General features: G+C 38.8%; 1 protein-coding gene across 1 annotated transcript in view; it reads left to right on the top strand.

Annotated features, from left to right (window-relative positions):
• Rabep1 (rabaptin, RAB GTPase binding effector protein 1) overlaps positions 1-14,576 on the top strand; it is a 113,102-nt gene that overhangs the window by 83,965 nt on the left and 14,561 nt on the right. Inside the window, exon 13 of the mRNA XM_038327748.2 lies at positions 4,214-4,354. Within this exon, the coding sequence (XP_038183676.1) occupies positions 4,214-4,354 (141 nt within the window). The remainder of the gene's footprint in view (positions 1-4,213; positions 4,355-14,576) is intronic.

Genomic DNA, 14,576 nt, shown 5'->3' with positions numbered 1-14,576 from the left:
GGGTGCAGTGTTCCATGGGTCTGATAGCCAAAGGGGAGGGCATGTGTGTGTTGGAGGAGGAAGCTTGTTGGTTTCCGGCCGCCTGGCTAGCTTAGACCTGAAATAATCACACAGAAATTGTATTATTTAAATCACTGCTGGGCCCATTAGCTCTAGCTTTTTATTGGCTAACTCTTATATTAATTTAACCCATTTCCATTAATCTGTGTATTGCCACAAGGCTATGGCTTACTGGGTAAAATTTCCAGTGTCTGTCTCTGGCGATTCCATGGTATCTCTCTGATCCTGTCTTCCTCCTCCATTCTATAGGCCAGTTCTTTATTTATTAACTTATAAAAGCAACACATAGACAGAAGGACCTCCCACACCATTTCCCCTTTTCAGTTTAAACAAAAAAAGGCTTTAACTTTAACATAGTAAAATTACATATAACAAAACATATCAAATAAGAATTACAGTTATAATATTTATATTTACTTTATCTTTTATCATAACTAAGGAAAACTATAATAATAACTATAAATTCTTCAACTCTATCAAAGACTCCAGAAGGATATAATATTACCTAAGTAAACAGGAGGTGCATTGTAAGTACCTTCCAAAACTCTAGAATTTACAGAGACATCTCACTGCCTTGACAGTCACCCAGAGTTCTTCTGTACCATTGGGGCATCCATCTTTAGTCTACAGACCCATAGTATCCAGCAGACTTTTCTACGAAGCAGGAAATTTCGAAGATAGTTCCGCCTATATTAGCAGTCACTTTCTTCTGTGTCCTGCAGAATGTCTGGCAGACTCTTTCATGAAGCAGGAACCATGAAGGACCATCTTAGGCAAGTTCAGCAGTCATTTCTCTGCAGGTCCTACATGTCCAGTTAAGCAGTCTAGGCAAGAGTAGTCGCTTGCTCAAATGGTTAGCAAACTCCATAAAGAGCCTTTTCGATGCCCATCTTCCTCTTGTAGATTGGTGCTGCCAGGAGCAAATGTGTCTCATTGTCATGATAAGTCCTAAATTCTTAAGACATTTTAAGTGCCGTATTCTGAAGGCCTCTGAAAGATTTGAAGAATACCTATCTAATTGAAATATATCTTTATGCATCTAGAAAATCTAACATGACTATAAGCTTGACCATTATAGATGAGTATCTATTAATTGATTTTTTTAATTACATATTACATTTTTAATGAGCTACACAAATACAGTACCTTAATCAAGATCAGAATACATATATATACATATAACAAAATATACCTTAAATTTGTATCAATAAACCAAGATTCATACAAATTATTCATTCTATATCATATTTCCCTTTAAATGTAAACAAAAAGACAATATTTGGGAATATGGGCATAGTTTTCTTCATATTGCTTCCTGGTGATTGTTGGGCATAGTAATTTTTGGGGGGTGTTCATGACAACCTTAGGGGGTCTTTTTAAAAAATATTTCTTATGGTTTATTTAACTTTATTTTATGTGCATTGGTGTGAAGGTGTCAGATCCCCTGGAACTGGATCTTCAGACAGTTGTGTGCTGGGAATTGAACCTGGGTCCTCTGGAAGAACAGTCAGTGCTCTTAACTGCTGAGGCATCTCTCCAGTCCCCCTTTGGGGGGTCTTGTTACATCAACAAACCATACCAATCTGGAAGCATTCCATATGTTCTGATCCTCTGTGGAAACAAGAAAGAACCGCTTTTTTCCAAAGCAGCATATCCTTAGACCCAAATTTGGAAGTCATGATACTTTTATGATATACATGTTGGTTTAACTTAGCAGCCCATACAATGAAATGTCTCTCTGTACTTAGCTCATTCACAGTCAAAAAATTGAAAGATACGCCGGGCGGTGGTGGCGCACGCCTTTAATCCCAGCACTCGGGAGGCAGAGGCAGGCGGATCTCTGTGAGTTCGAGGCCAGCCTGGTCTACAAGAGCTAGTTCCAGGAAAAGCTGCAGAGAAACCCTGTCTCGAAAAACCAAAAAAAGAAAAAAAAATTGAAAGATAACACAATAATATACATTATCCAGAGTCTCTATAAATTTTCCATCTTTACATGGCTTATTTTTCTTTATTCCTTTTAATCTAAGAATGTCTATTCTCTGTCTCTTTAAATACTTTACCTTTTTTTTAAAATTATTTACTTTTTATAACTGTCTATATTCTTTTTCTTCTCTTTCCCAATCCTATGTACATTTATCCAACACTGTGACCCATTTAGAGGTCTTTTATGTCTAATCCGTCCTACTGTGTATCTGTAATTCTTTACTCTCCAGTAGCACTTCTTAAAATGCTAAGCACTTCTTAAAAACTTAAGCTGCATCATTGTTAGAGGAAATACGGTACTACCTGCTTGCTCTGCATAGTCCAGCATGGCAGAGCTGCTCGCTAACCCTGGCCCCATCTCTAGGCACATAGCCGGTCCATGTCACCAGTAAGCAAGCTGCAGCAGTCTGTTCACAGACCCCACTCAATTTACCTGTAGCTGGACCTTCAGAAAGAGTCAGAGTTAGCACTAGTCAGCACGGCCCAGAAAGTAGGCATTTCAAAACAGTGCAGCTTTTTTCCCCTGCTCCTGAGCCAGGAAAATCTCTTTTAAAGGAGCTGTAGCAAACCACCAGCAAACAGCAAGAAGCTGTGTTAAACTCTGTATTTTTGTGTCTAGAATTCCTTTTTTTTTTTTAAATATTTATTTATTTATTATGTATACAATATTCTGTCAGTGTGTGTGCCTGCAGGCCAGAAGAGGGCACCAGATCTCATTACAGATGGTTGTGAGCCACCATGTGGTTGCCGAGAATTGAACTCAGGACTTTTGGAAGAGCAGGCAGTGCTCTTAACCGCCGAGCCATTTCTCCAGCCCTAGAATTCCTTTTTAAGCTTTCTCAGGTTTCAAGTGGATTTTAGTTGGCCTCACATTGGGCACCAATTTGTTGGAGGAGGGAGCTTGTTGGTTCCCAGCTGCCCAGCTAGCTTAGACCTGAAATAATCACACAGAAACTGTATTATTTAAATCACTGCTTGGCCTATTATGTGTGTCTTTATAGAATGCTGGCTAGGCTAGGTACAGATTGAGATGATCATAAGGTACAACCAAATAGCCTTAAGAAAGTAAAGCCAATAATGTATAACCGAAGTTTGTACATGGCCTGCTCATCACCCACCTTGGGAGATATTCTTTAACTCTTTCACTGATCTCTTCCTCTTATGTGTCCTTCATCGTGTATTGTTCACTAAGCAGCTTGTTATAGCACCATGTTGTAGTGAGGGTAGTTTTGGCTTTAACTAAACTTTTCTACCACAAGCTTCTCCAGGGAATGTATCTTTGTCTCTGGATTCCTAATAGACAGAAAAATGCCTACTTTCCAGTAGTGGGTGACAAATAAAGGTGGCCTGAGAAAGTGATCTGCTTGTGTATATATAAATTTGTAACAAATGAGTGAATATTAAAAATCAACAGAAAACTGGGCATGGTGGTATATGCCTTTAATCCCATTCCTGGTAAAGCAGAGGCAGGTAGATCTCTGAGTTCAAGACCAGCCTAGTTTATATTGTGAGTTCCAGGCCAATCGGCATGGATCCTCTATGTTGGGTGGCGGTGAGGGAGTGGTGTAGAGGCTTGAGGCAGAATCTTATGTTGCTCAGGCTGACCTTTAATTTCCTATCCACCTGAGTCTTACTTGATCTATGGATCCTATGCCTGGGCCTCCTGGGTTCTGGGACCATGGGCATCATAAGAGAAACTCTAGATCCTTTTGAAGACATGTAGACTGAGGCTGCTCAGCTCTTCACTTGCTCCTGGATGCTAATACTGTATATGCAGTGGGTGTAAGGGAAGATGGAGGTACTGCCTTTTCCATTCTTCTATGGAATACTTGTTCTGTGTGGTATAGATCTTGCTTGTGTCAGCCAATTCCATTGATCTACAGAATCTGGTCCCACTGTGTTTTGGGAGACAAGAAGCTGAATGTTTTTGAATTGCTGGTAGGATCAGTATAGAATGAACTCCCATGTGTGTCTCATTGCCTGACTCTTGCTGAATTGATGGAAATTTAAGTTATGAGCTGTGTGTATGTTTTTAGAAGTCTTACATAGTTTTATTATATACCGCCCCATTCTCAAATGTCATTTTATTTGGTCTTGTTTTTCTCTGATGTGGTTGTTACTAAACTGGATTTACCTTCCTAGCTGTGATAAGCACCTGTTTCTGTTTTAGGCTGTGCTGATGCAGTCACGTGAACAGGTTTCAGAAGAGCTGGTGAGGTTACAGAAAGACAACGACAGCCTCCAGGGAAAGCATAGCTTGCATGTGTCATTACAGCTAGCAGAAGACTTCATTCTCCCAGATACTGTGGAGGTAATGTATTTGCACATCAAAAACACACAAAAAGTGTACTTCTTAAAATGGTTGTAAATTCTTTTTAAAAAACTTTATTGATAAATTTTTATGCCAGATACTTCCACTTTTAAAAATGTAATCCATCCTGTAGCATAGTGATACATGAACACATCAGTATGTTAAAAGGGTCTCAAGAATTTAAGTAAACACTCACTGATACAGAACAGATTAGATGCTTCTGTGATCCAGCTGCTGATCGAACCGCTCCTTCCTTTGGCCCTAGCCACCTGAGCAAGCGAGCTAAAGTCACAAATGTAGACAAGACCACATACTAGGGCTCATAACCCCCCAAAGCCATTAGCTAAAGGGATCAGAATCCCACAACAGCATAGTGATAGGTAAATGTCAGTTTTAAAATTGGTCCTTGAAGTATTGTCTGAGCGTGTAGTACAGTTCTAGTCTCAAACTTGAGATCCTGCCGCTGTCCTCCCCAGTGCTAGGATCGCAGCTGTGTGCCGCCATACTCCTCCGCTCAAGAACATTGCCATCACTGCATAAAGAAACCTCCATGGGGTTGGCAAGATGGCTCAGTGGTTAAGAGCACTGGCTGTTCTTCAGAGAACCTGGGTCTGATTTGTCTGTGTGTCCAGTTCTAGGCACCACTTCTGTGTGTACTGACATACATGTAAGCAGAAATCCCATACACATTAATGAAGAAACCCCAGACCAACCAACCAACCAGATAAACAGAAATCTCTCCTTACACTTCAGGGATTGTTTCTATTGCCCTTATTCCCAATCTGGGGAACTAATGGCTTGCCTTCTGTCTGTAAATATTTCCTTCTAGTCTTTTGTAGTTGCCTTGGCTTCTTTCATTAGCATGTTCTCAAGATTCTTCCATGTTGTAGCAAATACTGACCTTTAATTATTTTCTATGGCTGAATAATAATTCTGCATTGTAGCCAGGCAATGGTGGCTCATGCCTTTAATCTCAGCATTTGGGAAACAGTGGCAGGTGGATCTCTGTGTAAATAAATAATAATACTGCATTGTATATATGTTTTGTTTATTCATCTGTTGGTGGACATTTAAGTCACTACCAGTTGTGAATATCCATGTACAGGGTCTAGTAAGACATGTTTTCATTTCTCCTGAATATAACTCTAATAGTATAGAGTTGCTGTGTCATATGAGAACTTGGATAATTTTGGCGATATGTGTAGAACTATTCAATTGTTTTATTTCTTTAATTAGTATATATTAATTATGCAACAGTGGGCTTCATGTGACATTTTCATACATACATATATATAGTGTAGACTGATCATGTTTTGTCCTAGTCCATCCCTTATCCCCACTTCTACTGGTCTTTCTCTTCTTCCCAAATAATCTTCTTTCTTCATGTTTTGAAAAAAAAAATCTAGCTGGGTGATGGTGGCGCACACCTTTAATCCCAGCACTTGGGAAGCTGAGGCAGGATGATCTCTGTGAGTTTGAGGCCAGCCTGGTCTCCAGAGTGAGATCTAGGACAGGTAGAGCTTTTACACAGAAAAACTGTCTCAAAAAAACCAAAAAACAAAGCATCTAGATTCTGATATGAGAGACAACATTCAGTATTTGTTTTTCTGAGACTAGCTTATTTTCCATAGTATGATGATATCCATTTTTATCAGCTTTCCTTCATATAACATAATTTTACTCTTCCCTGTATGGACTGGCACATTTTTTTTTATTTATTGAGTACCTATGATAACAGCTTGCTAAGAGAAATAGTGCTGCAGTAAACATGGGTTGTTCTAGTGTTCGAAGGATTTGATCCTACAGGGGAACACCCAGGAACAACACTTTTGGATTATTAGTTCTTTTGTTTTTGGTGGGTTTGTTTTAAGACAAGGTCTTACTATATAGCCCTGGCTAGCCTGGAACTCACTATGTGGACCAGGATGGTCTTGAACTCACAGAGATCCTCCTGCCTCTGCCTTCTGAATAATGGCAGTAAGGCCTGTGTCACCATGCCCAGCCTAAATTTGTCTGTTATTTGTTTTTTTGAGGCAGGGTTTCAAGGATCTGTTTTTCCTTATATCCATGTCAACATTTACTGGATGGTTTTATTGGCCTTGCTTTTTTTATTTTTAGTTTTTTGGAGACAGTGTATAGCCTTAGCTATCCTGGAACTTACTTTGTTGATGATGCTGGCCTGAACTTCCAGAGATCCACCTGCCTCTGCCTGCTGAGTGCTGGGATTAAAGGTAAGCACTACCAAACCCAGCTTTTTTTTTGCATTGTTTATGATAATCCTTCTTATTGAGATGAGAAGGAATCTCAGTGTAGTTTTAATTTGTATTTCCTTGATGACTAAGGGTGTTGAACATTTTTTTTTTCTTGTATTTGCTTCTCATTTATACTTCTCTGGAGAGCAGTCTGTTCAGTTTGATTCAATTATTTTTTTAAGTCTTGATTGTGTGTGTGTGTGTGTGTTCTTTATATAATAGTTACTTTTGACAAAATGGCCAGCAGAAGCAGTTTATAGGAGGGCAGTTTTATTTTAGCTGCTGTCTATCATGTCCATGAGGAACTGGTCATAGTGTCCCCTCAGTCAGAAGGCAGAAAAAGGATAGGAAGTGGAGCTGGTCCTACCCCCTAGCAAAGCCTGACCACATAGGACACAGTCACCCTATGTAGGCTGTCTCTTTACTCTTCTGTATGCTGCTTTAGTTCCATACGCCCCATTGCCAGTTCTATTTGCTGAGCCTTTGGAGCCATAGTCTGCACGCTGTTGATGTAGCTTTAAGCATTGCACTTCTGCTTTTGCCTTTAGGGCTTCAATGCTTCCAAATTTTAAAACATCTTTCCCCCCTTGTGCTATGAGAAATGTCATTGGAATTTTTATGAGTATTGCATTGAACATATAGATAATTTTTTAAAAGATTTATTTATTTATTATGTATACAGTGTTCTGTCTGCATGTGTGTCTACAGACCAGAAAAGGCCACCAGATCTCATTACTGATGGTTGTGAGCCACCATGTGCTTTCTGGGAATTGAACTCAGGACCTCTGGAAGAATAGTCAGTGTTCTTAACCTCTGAGCTAGCCCATCTCTCCAGCCCTAGATAATATGGTAGTTTTCAAAATATTAGTTCTACTAAACCATGGGAAAATTTTCAATTTCAATCTTCCATTTATTTTCTCTGCTTTCCTTATAGCTTTCATTTTAGAGAACTTCCAACTTCTTGGTTTATTCCTATGTTTTTTGATCTCTCTCTCTCTCTCTCTCTCTCTCTCTCTCTCTCTCTCTCTCTTTCTTTCTCTCTCTCGCTTTATTTTTGTTTTACACCATTGTGAATAGAATTGTTTTCCTTATTTCTTTCTCAGCTTGCTGGTTATTCATATTTAGAAGAATACTGATTTCTCTATGTTAAATTTTGTCTCTATTATTTCATTGAAAGAGTTTACTGGTGGTGTCTTTTTGGCCTTTCAAGTATAGAATTTTATCATCTGCAAATAGGGATAATTTGACTTCCTTTTTATTTATCTGTCTTTCTTTATTGCTGGCTAAGAATTAAGCACTGTTGGCTAGGCAGTGGTGGCACACACCTGTAATCCCAGCATTTGGGAGGCAGAGACAGGCAGATCTCTAAATTTGAGGCCAGCATGGTCTACAAGAGCTTGTTCCAGGTCTGCCAGGACTGTTACACAGAGAAACCCTGTCTCAAAAAAACAAAAAAAAAAGAAAAAAAAAGAATTAAGCACTAGTTAATTAAAGAGTTAAGCATAGTGATGTACTCATCACTATGATGAGTAACATTGGAGACAGTAGATGCCCTTGTCTCATTCCTGATGTTATAGTACATGCTTTTAGTTGTTTTTTCATTTTATGTAATTTGGCTTATAGTTTATTTTATGAAACCTGTAGTATGATAAGGTATGATCATTTGTTTGAGTGCACATGTTTATACACAAGTGCATGTGCACTGTGGAGGCCAGAGGTTGATGGCAGGTTAACTGGCGTAATCTCAAACAGGGTCCCTCCCTGAACCTGGAGCCCATCACTCTGGCTAGACTGGTTGGCAGTGAGTGTAGTGAGGAGCTGCGGGCAGCTTCCCGCTGCCCTGCTCTCGGCCACCAGCTAGCTTAAAACCTGAAATAACAACACACAAATTGTATTCTTTTAAATACTGCCTGGCCCATTATTTTCAGCCTCTTACTCACATCTTGACTAACCCATATCGAATAATCTGTGTAGCACCACAATTGGTGTCTTACCGGGAAAGATTCAGCATGTCTGACCTGGCGGCTGGCTTCATCGCATCTGGCCCAGAGAGGAGAGGCGGGGCAATTGTCTGAGCCATCTACCTCACTTCCTTCTTCCTGTTCTGTCTACTCCACCCACCTATGTTCTAACCTATGAGGCCAAGCAGTTTCTTTATTAATTAACCAATGAAATCATCAGATACATAGAAGATACACCTACATCATTTCCCCTTTTTCTGTTTAAACAACAAAAAAGGCTTTAACCTTAGCATAGCAAAATTACATATAACAAAAGTTATCAAGTAAGAATTACAGTTATAGTATTTATATCTACTTTATCTTTTATCATAACTAAGGAAATCTATAACTATCTATTCCTCAACTCCATCAAAGACTGCAGAAGAACACAATGTTACCTAGGTGAACAAGAAGTAAGCTACTTCCAAAACTCTAAAAATCACAGAGACATCTTGCTACCTGGACAGTCACCCAAAGTTCTTTTGTACCGTTGGGGCATCCATCTTCGGCCTACAGGCCCATAGTTTTCAGTAGACATTTCCATGATGCAGGAAATTTCAAAGGCAGCTCAGTCAGTATCTGCTGTGTCCTGCAGAATGTCTTGTAGACTCTTTCATGAATCAGGAATCCCAAAGATTCATCTCCCCTTTAGGCAAGTTCAGCAGTCCTCTCTCTGCTGGTTCTTTGTGTTCAGTTAGTGCCACAGTCCAGGCAAGAGCAGTTTCTTGCCCAAATGGCTGTCAAACTCCATAAGGATCCTCTTCGATACCCATCTTCCTCTTGAAGTAGATTGGTACTGCCAGGAGCTGACGTGTCTCATTGTCATGAAAAGCCTTAAGTTATTAAAACATTTAAGTGGAATATTCTGTAGTCTTTGAAAGATATTAGGAATGCCTATCTAACTGAAATATATCTCTATATAGCTAGAAAATCTAACTAACATGACTATAAGCTTTACTATTATCAATGATTATCCATTCACAACCTATATTTCTTAATTATACATTACATTTTTAAAATGAACTACACAATCACAATACCTTAATCAGTGTCAGAAATACATATACATATAACAAAATTGACCTTAAATTTAAATCACTAAAGCAAAATCCATATCAATGCAAATTATTCATATCTATATCAAGTGAGCCAGGGGGACCCTCCTGTGTCTGCGTCCCCAGAACTAGGATCACAAGCCTTTACCGCCAGACTTTGCCTTTAGCTCAGTGCTGGGGTCCAAGTGTGGGTCCTCATGCTGTGTGGCATGTGTTTTACTAACTGGGCTATCTTTCCAGCCCTCTATTCTAGGTTTAAATAGGGTGTTTATTGTGAAAGTGTTGAATTTTCTTAAAGGCCCTTTCTGTAGCTATTGAATGGTCATATGATTTTTTTATCTTAGATTCTCCTCATGTGCTAGATTATATGTTATTGATTTGCATATGTTGTTGAATAATCTTTATTATGGTTGTTGAATTTGATTTGTTTGTTTATTTTTGTTTTTATGTATATAGGTGTTTTGTATGTATGTCTGTGTACTGTGGAGGCTTCAAGAAGGTGTCAGATCCTCTGAGACTAGAGTTATAGACAGTTTTGAACCACTTTGTGGATGCCGGGAATCAAACCTGGGTACTTTGGAAGAGCAGCCTGTGCTCTTACTGCTGAGCCTTTTTTCCAGCCCCCAAAAGGAACTCTTTCATTTATTTTACTATCTTATGTGTATGAGTGTTTTGCCTGAATGTATGTTTCTGTATCACATGCATGTCTGGTGCCTTCAGAGGTCATAAGAGGGTGTCATAGTCCCTGGATTGGAGTTACTAGGTTGTGTACCACATTGGCATTAGGAATCAAACTCTGGCCCTTTACAAGAGCAATACATGCTCCTAATCACTTAGCCAACTTTCTAGCCTTTTGTATTTTACTGAGGACTTTTACATTTGTGTATCAAAGTAATCGATCTATAGTTTTGAATTCTTTCTTTCTTTTTAAGGTACTTTCCTGGTTTTAGTATCAGGGTAATACTGATTTTGTGGACTGTGTTTGGGAGGTTCCTTTCTTTCTGTTTTAGGGATAGTTTGTAGAACATTGTTATTTTTCTTGCAGGTCTGGTAGAATCCTGCAGTGATTTTTCTTCTTCAGGGCTTTCTTTTCTGGGAGACTGTCCTGACCTCAGTATTTGTCACAGACCTGCTGAAGTTGCTTCTGTTCTTGGTTCAGTTTGGGTGTGTCATATGCCTCTCTGAATTTATCCATCTCTTTCAGACTTCCCAGTCTACTGGAATTTAAGTTAAAAACTTTCCCCAGTGGTCTTCTGGATATTAGTAATGACCGTTGTAATATCCCCTTTTCATCTCTTATTTTGAAATTTGGGTGATTTTTTTTCTCCCTCTGGGTTATTTTAACTAAATGCTTGCCAATATCATTTCCTCTCCCTCCCTCCCTCCCTCCCTCCCTCCCTCTTTCTCTCTTTCTCTCTTTCTCTCTTTCTCTCTTTCTCTCTTTCTCTCTTTCTCTCTTTCTCTCTTTCTCTCTTTCTCTCTTTCTTTCTTTCTTTCTTTCTTTCTTTCTTTCTTTCTTTCTTTCTTTCTTTCTTTCTTTCTTCTTCCTTCCTTTTTGATTTTTGAGATAGGGTCTCTCTGTATAGCCCTAGCTGTTCTAGAACTCACTTTGTAGACCAAGCTGTTCTCAGACTCACAGAGATCTGCCTGTCTCTGCCTTCCAAGTGCTGGGATTAAAGGCATGTGCCACCACTGCCTTATTTTTCTTTTCAAAGAACAGATTTTATTTATTGATCTTTTATAATTTCTTAGTCTCCATTTCATTAATTTCAACCTTGATCTTTAGTGTTTCTTTGTATCTACTAATCTTGGGTTTGGCTTGTTTTTGTTTCTTAGGACTTGACATGTGCTGTTAGATTATTTGCGATCTTTCTGATTATTTAATATAGACACTCATAACTATGAGTTTCCCTCTTAGCATTGCCTTTGCTGTATCTAAAAGGTTCTGGTAAGGTTTATATCCATAATGATTGTGTTAGTATTTGGGCCTCTGTACTGGCCTGCCCTTGAGGTCCTGACAGGATACGTTCTTAGCTGCAGCCACTAAGAGCACCTCCTGTAGCGGTGGTCGGAGGAATTTGGAAATAACCAAAAATAGTCCTTTTAGAATAAATCAGTTTTAATAAAAGGAGAATAAGGGAACTTACAAAGCCAAGGCTCCAGCGAAGCAGAGGGTGACGCGGGGGAAAAACAGGGGTGTCTATCCCCAACCCGGTTCTTTATAAAGGTACCTTTCTCCCCTGGGGCAGCCATGCCCCTGAAGGCAGGGATTGGGCCAGCTGCCCCAACATCTCCCCCTTTTGTCTAAATAAGGCAGATTCAGAAACCAAATACAACTATATACAATGGGAATAGATTATATAAAATTACAAGAAGTAAACAATATTAGGCGAGGAACATATAACAAAAATTTTACTAAACATTCTACTTCAGGAAGTCTAAATAATGTAGAAGGTAGCTACAATTATCTAATCTTCAACCCCATCAAAGATCTGAGAAGGGAAGTAATATTACTAAAGCAACCAGGAAGCACAAACGAGAAACTTACAAAATGTGCAACAGAAGACAGAGACAGTTGACTACCTGGGCAACCACACGAAATCTTGTTAGCAATGTTGAGGCAACCAACTTTGGCTGAGGCCTGATATAACCTGACATACCATTATACAATGGCAAGGAACCTTTAGTAGAACTATCCTATCCTATCTTGGCAAGATAAGACAATTCTGTTTTATCCACTTATGGATATTTTGTAGCTTAGTCAGTAGTGGAGGTATGGGCTTTTCTTTGCCCAAAGGCCAGTTCTGCCAAGAAGAAGACAAACTCCCAGTGGAGTGTCTTTGGTGCTCAACGTTCTCTCGGGAGTAGAGCATTGTTGCCAGGAGTGATTGTGTCTCATAAATACAAAACTCTAGGTTAGATTAAAGGCCATGTTCTACAGCTCTTCAAAGAGGTCGAAGATTATGCTATCTATACTAAATACAACCTCTATGTGTCTAAAAAACCTGATTATCCTAAATCTAAATATGACAAACATATAATTCTCAACACTTATCTAACTGTATGACTAATAGAATAGACAACTGTGCAGTAAATGAAGACAATGATTTCCAAATGTAAACAGGGTCATTACATAAATAATATCTGAGGTAGAAATGTACATTGCAATATAGTAAACAATGTCATTATATAAATAATATCAGAGGTAGGGATGTACATTGCAATATGGTATATATCTAAATATAACACTTGTTTCAAACAGAGGTAGGATCATACTCTCATACAATGTTCAATATATCAATATACAAGAATCAACACCCATATAGTTTTCAAAAAACAATAACTCACAAAAATCAATTATTCCTTCAGACCACCAGTTAATCCCTCCCCCCTTTTTTTGAGATGAATATATACATATACATAGTTTATACCCCTGAGTCCATATAAAGCCTTCCTCAACCCCTCAACCCTATACCAGCCACCAATTAGTGTCCCTAAACCTGAGGGTAAACTTTGTTGGGAGGGGGGCGTCGTCATCTAAGATTGCTTCCAGCTGACATAGGGGCGACTTTTTTTCTCAGGGGGTCCTGTGAAAGCAAATGATGGTAAAATACCCAGGGTAACATTTCATCTAGGAAAAATGTGTCTAGCCTCTGAATATTTTGAGGAAATCCGGCCAGAATGTTGTCAAAAATGTGCACTATTTAAAAGTGTTTTGTGCAATTGGTACCAAAAAACAGGCCAAATATTAGCGCTACAAAAACATGACGTCATAATAACTAGTTGGAGTTGATGTTGTGGGGCCCCGTCTTTATCCTGGAAACTGTAAAGATTACTGAAGAAAAAATTTATTGTTTGTTGCGAGAAAGGTAAGCATTATCTACAAAGACACATACAGACATATACGTGCATATCTCCAATGAAAGGTGCATTAAAGACAGACATAGATATGAGGGAAGGCAAAGAAGGTAAATATATTGGTACCATTATTAACATTATTGTTATTATTCTGTCTCATAACATGACTCCTGACCTGAGACAGAAACTCTGAGAAATCTTTTATAAACAAGCTTGGAATTGGAGAGGGACTGGGCCAGAGTCCAACTCCAAGAAACCAGCTCTAAATATTTATAAAGAAATGCATATTGACACACATTTACAAAATTGTTTTTCATACTCACGGAGCTTACCCAATGTTAATGCTGATCCTTGATGGGTTGCAATTGGTTTCCATCCATCAGTATTTAAGATATCCAAGGTCCCTCAGATCCTTTGAAGGTGAGCGTCTTTCTGTGGAGATAAGAAAAGAACCCTGCCCCCAAACTATAGGTCTCTTACCATCAGTATGTTTACCATCCTTGTGTATGAATTGTTATTTTTTTTTCAAGGGACTTTTCCTCTTTAAACCGAACTTTTATTAACTTTGATGGTATCCACGATTTTTTTTCTCCTGTGGAGACAAGAGCAAAACCCCTTTTCCAACGCAGCACATCCCCTGGCTTTCACTGTGAGGTCAGCACATCCTTGAAATAAACTGGTTGATTTAATTTAGCAGACTTTTTCATTATCCAGTGTCTTTTTGCAGCCGTTGTCCCCTTCTCATTAGCGTTGAGAAAATTTAAGGTTAGTAAAGCATTATGTAATCTATTTCTGGGGGTATTTTCCACCCCTTTTGTTTGTTTAACATATCCTTTATAGTCCTATTTGATCTCTCAATGACTGCTTGACCTGTAGGATTGTAGGGTATACCTGTAGCATGCTTAATGTTGTAATAAGCAAAAAACCGTTTTATTTTCCTAGAGACATAAGCTGGACCATTATCCGTCTTTATTTGTGCAGGTATACCCATGATGGCCATAACTTTTAACAAGTGAGTGATTACTGAATCGGCCTTTTCTGAGCTTAAAGCAGTTGC

This window comes from Arvicola amphibius, chromosome 4, assembly GCF_903992535.2.
Source record: "Arvicola amphibius chromosome 4, mArvAmp1.2, whole genome shotgun sequence".
In the NCBI taxonomy this organism is placed as follows: Eukaryota; Metazoa; Chordata; class Mammalia; order Rodentia; family Cricetidae; genus Arvicola; species Arvicola amphibius.
This window is presented reverse-complemented; position numbering and strand designations above follow the sequence as displayed.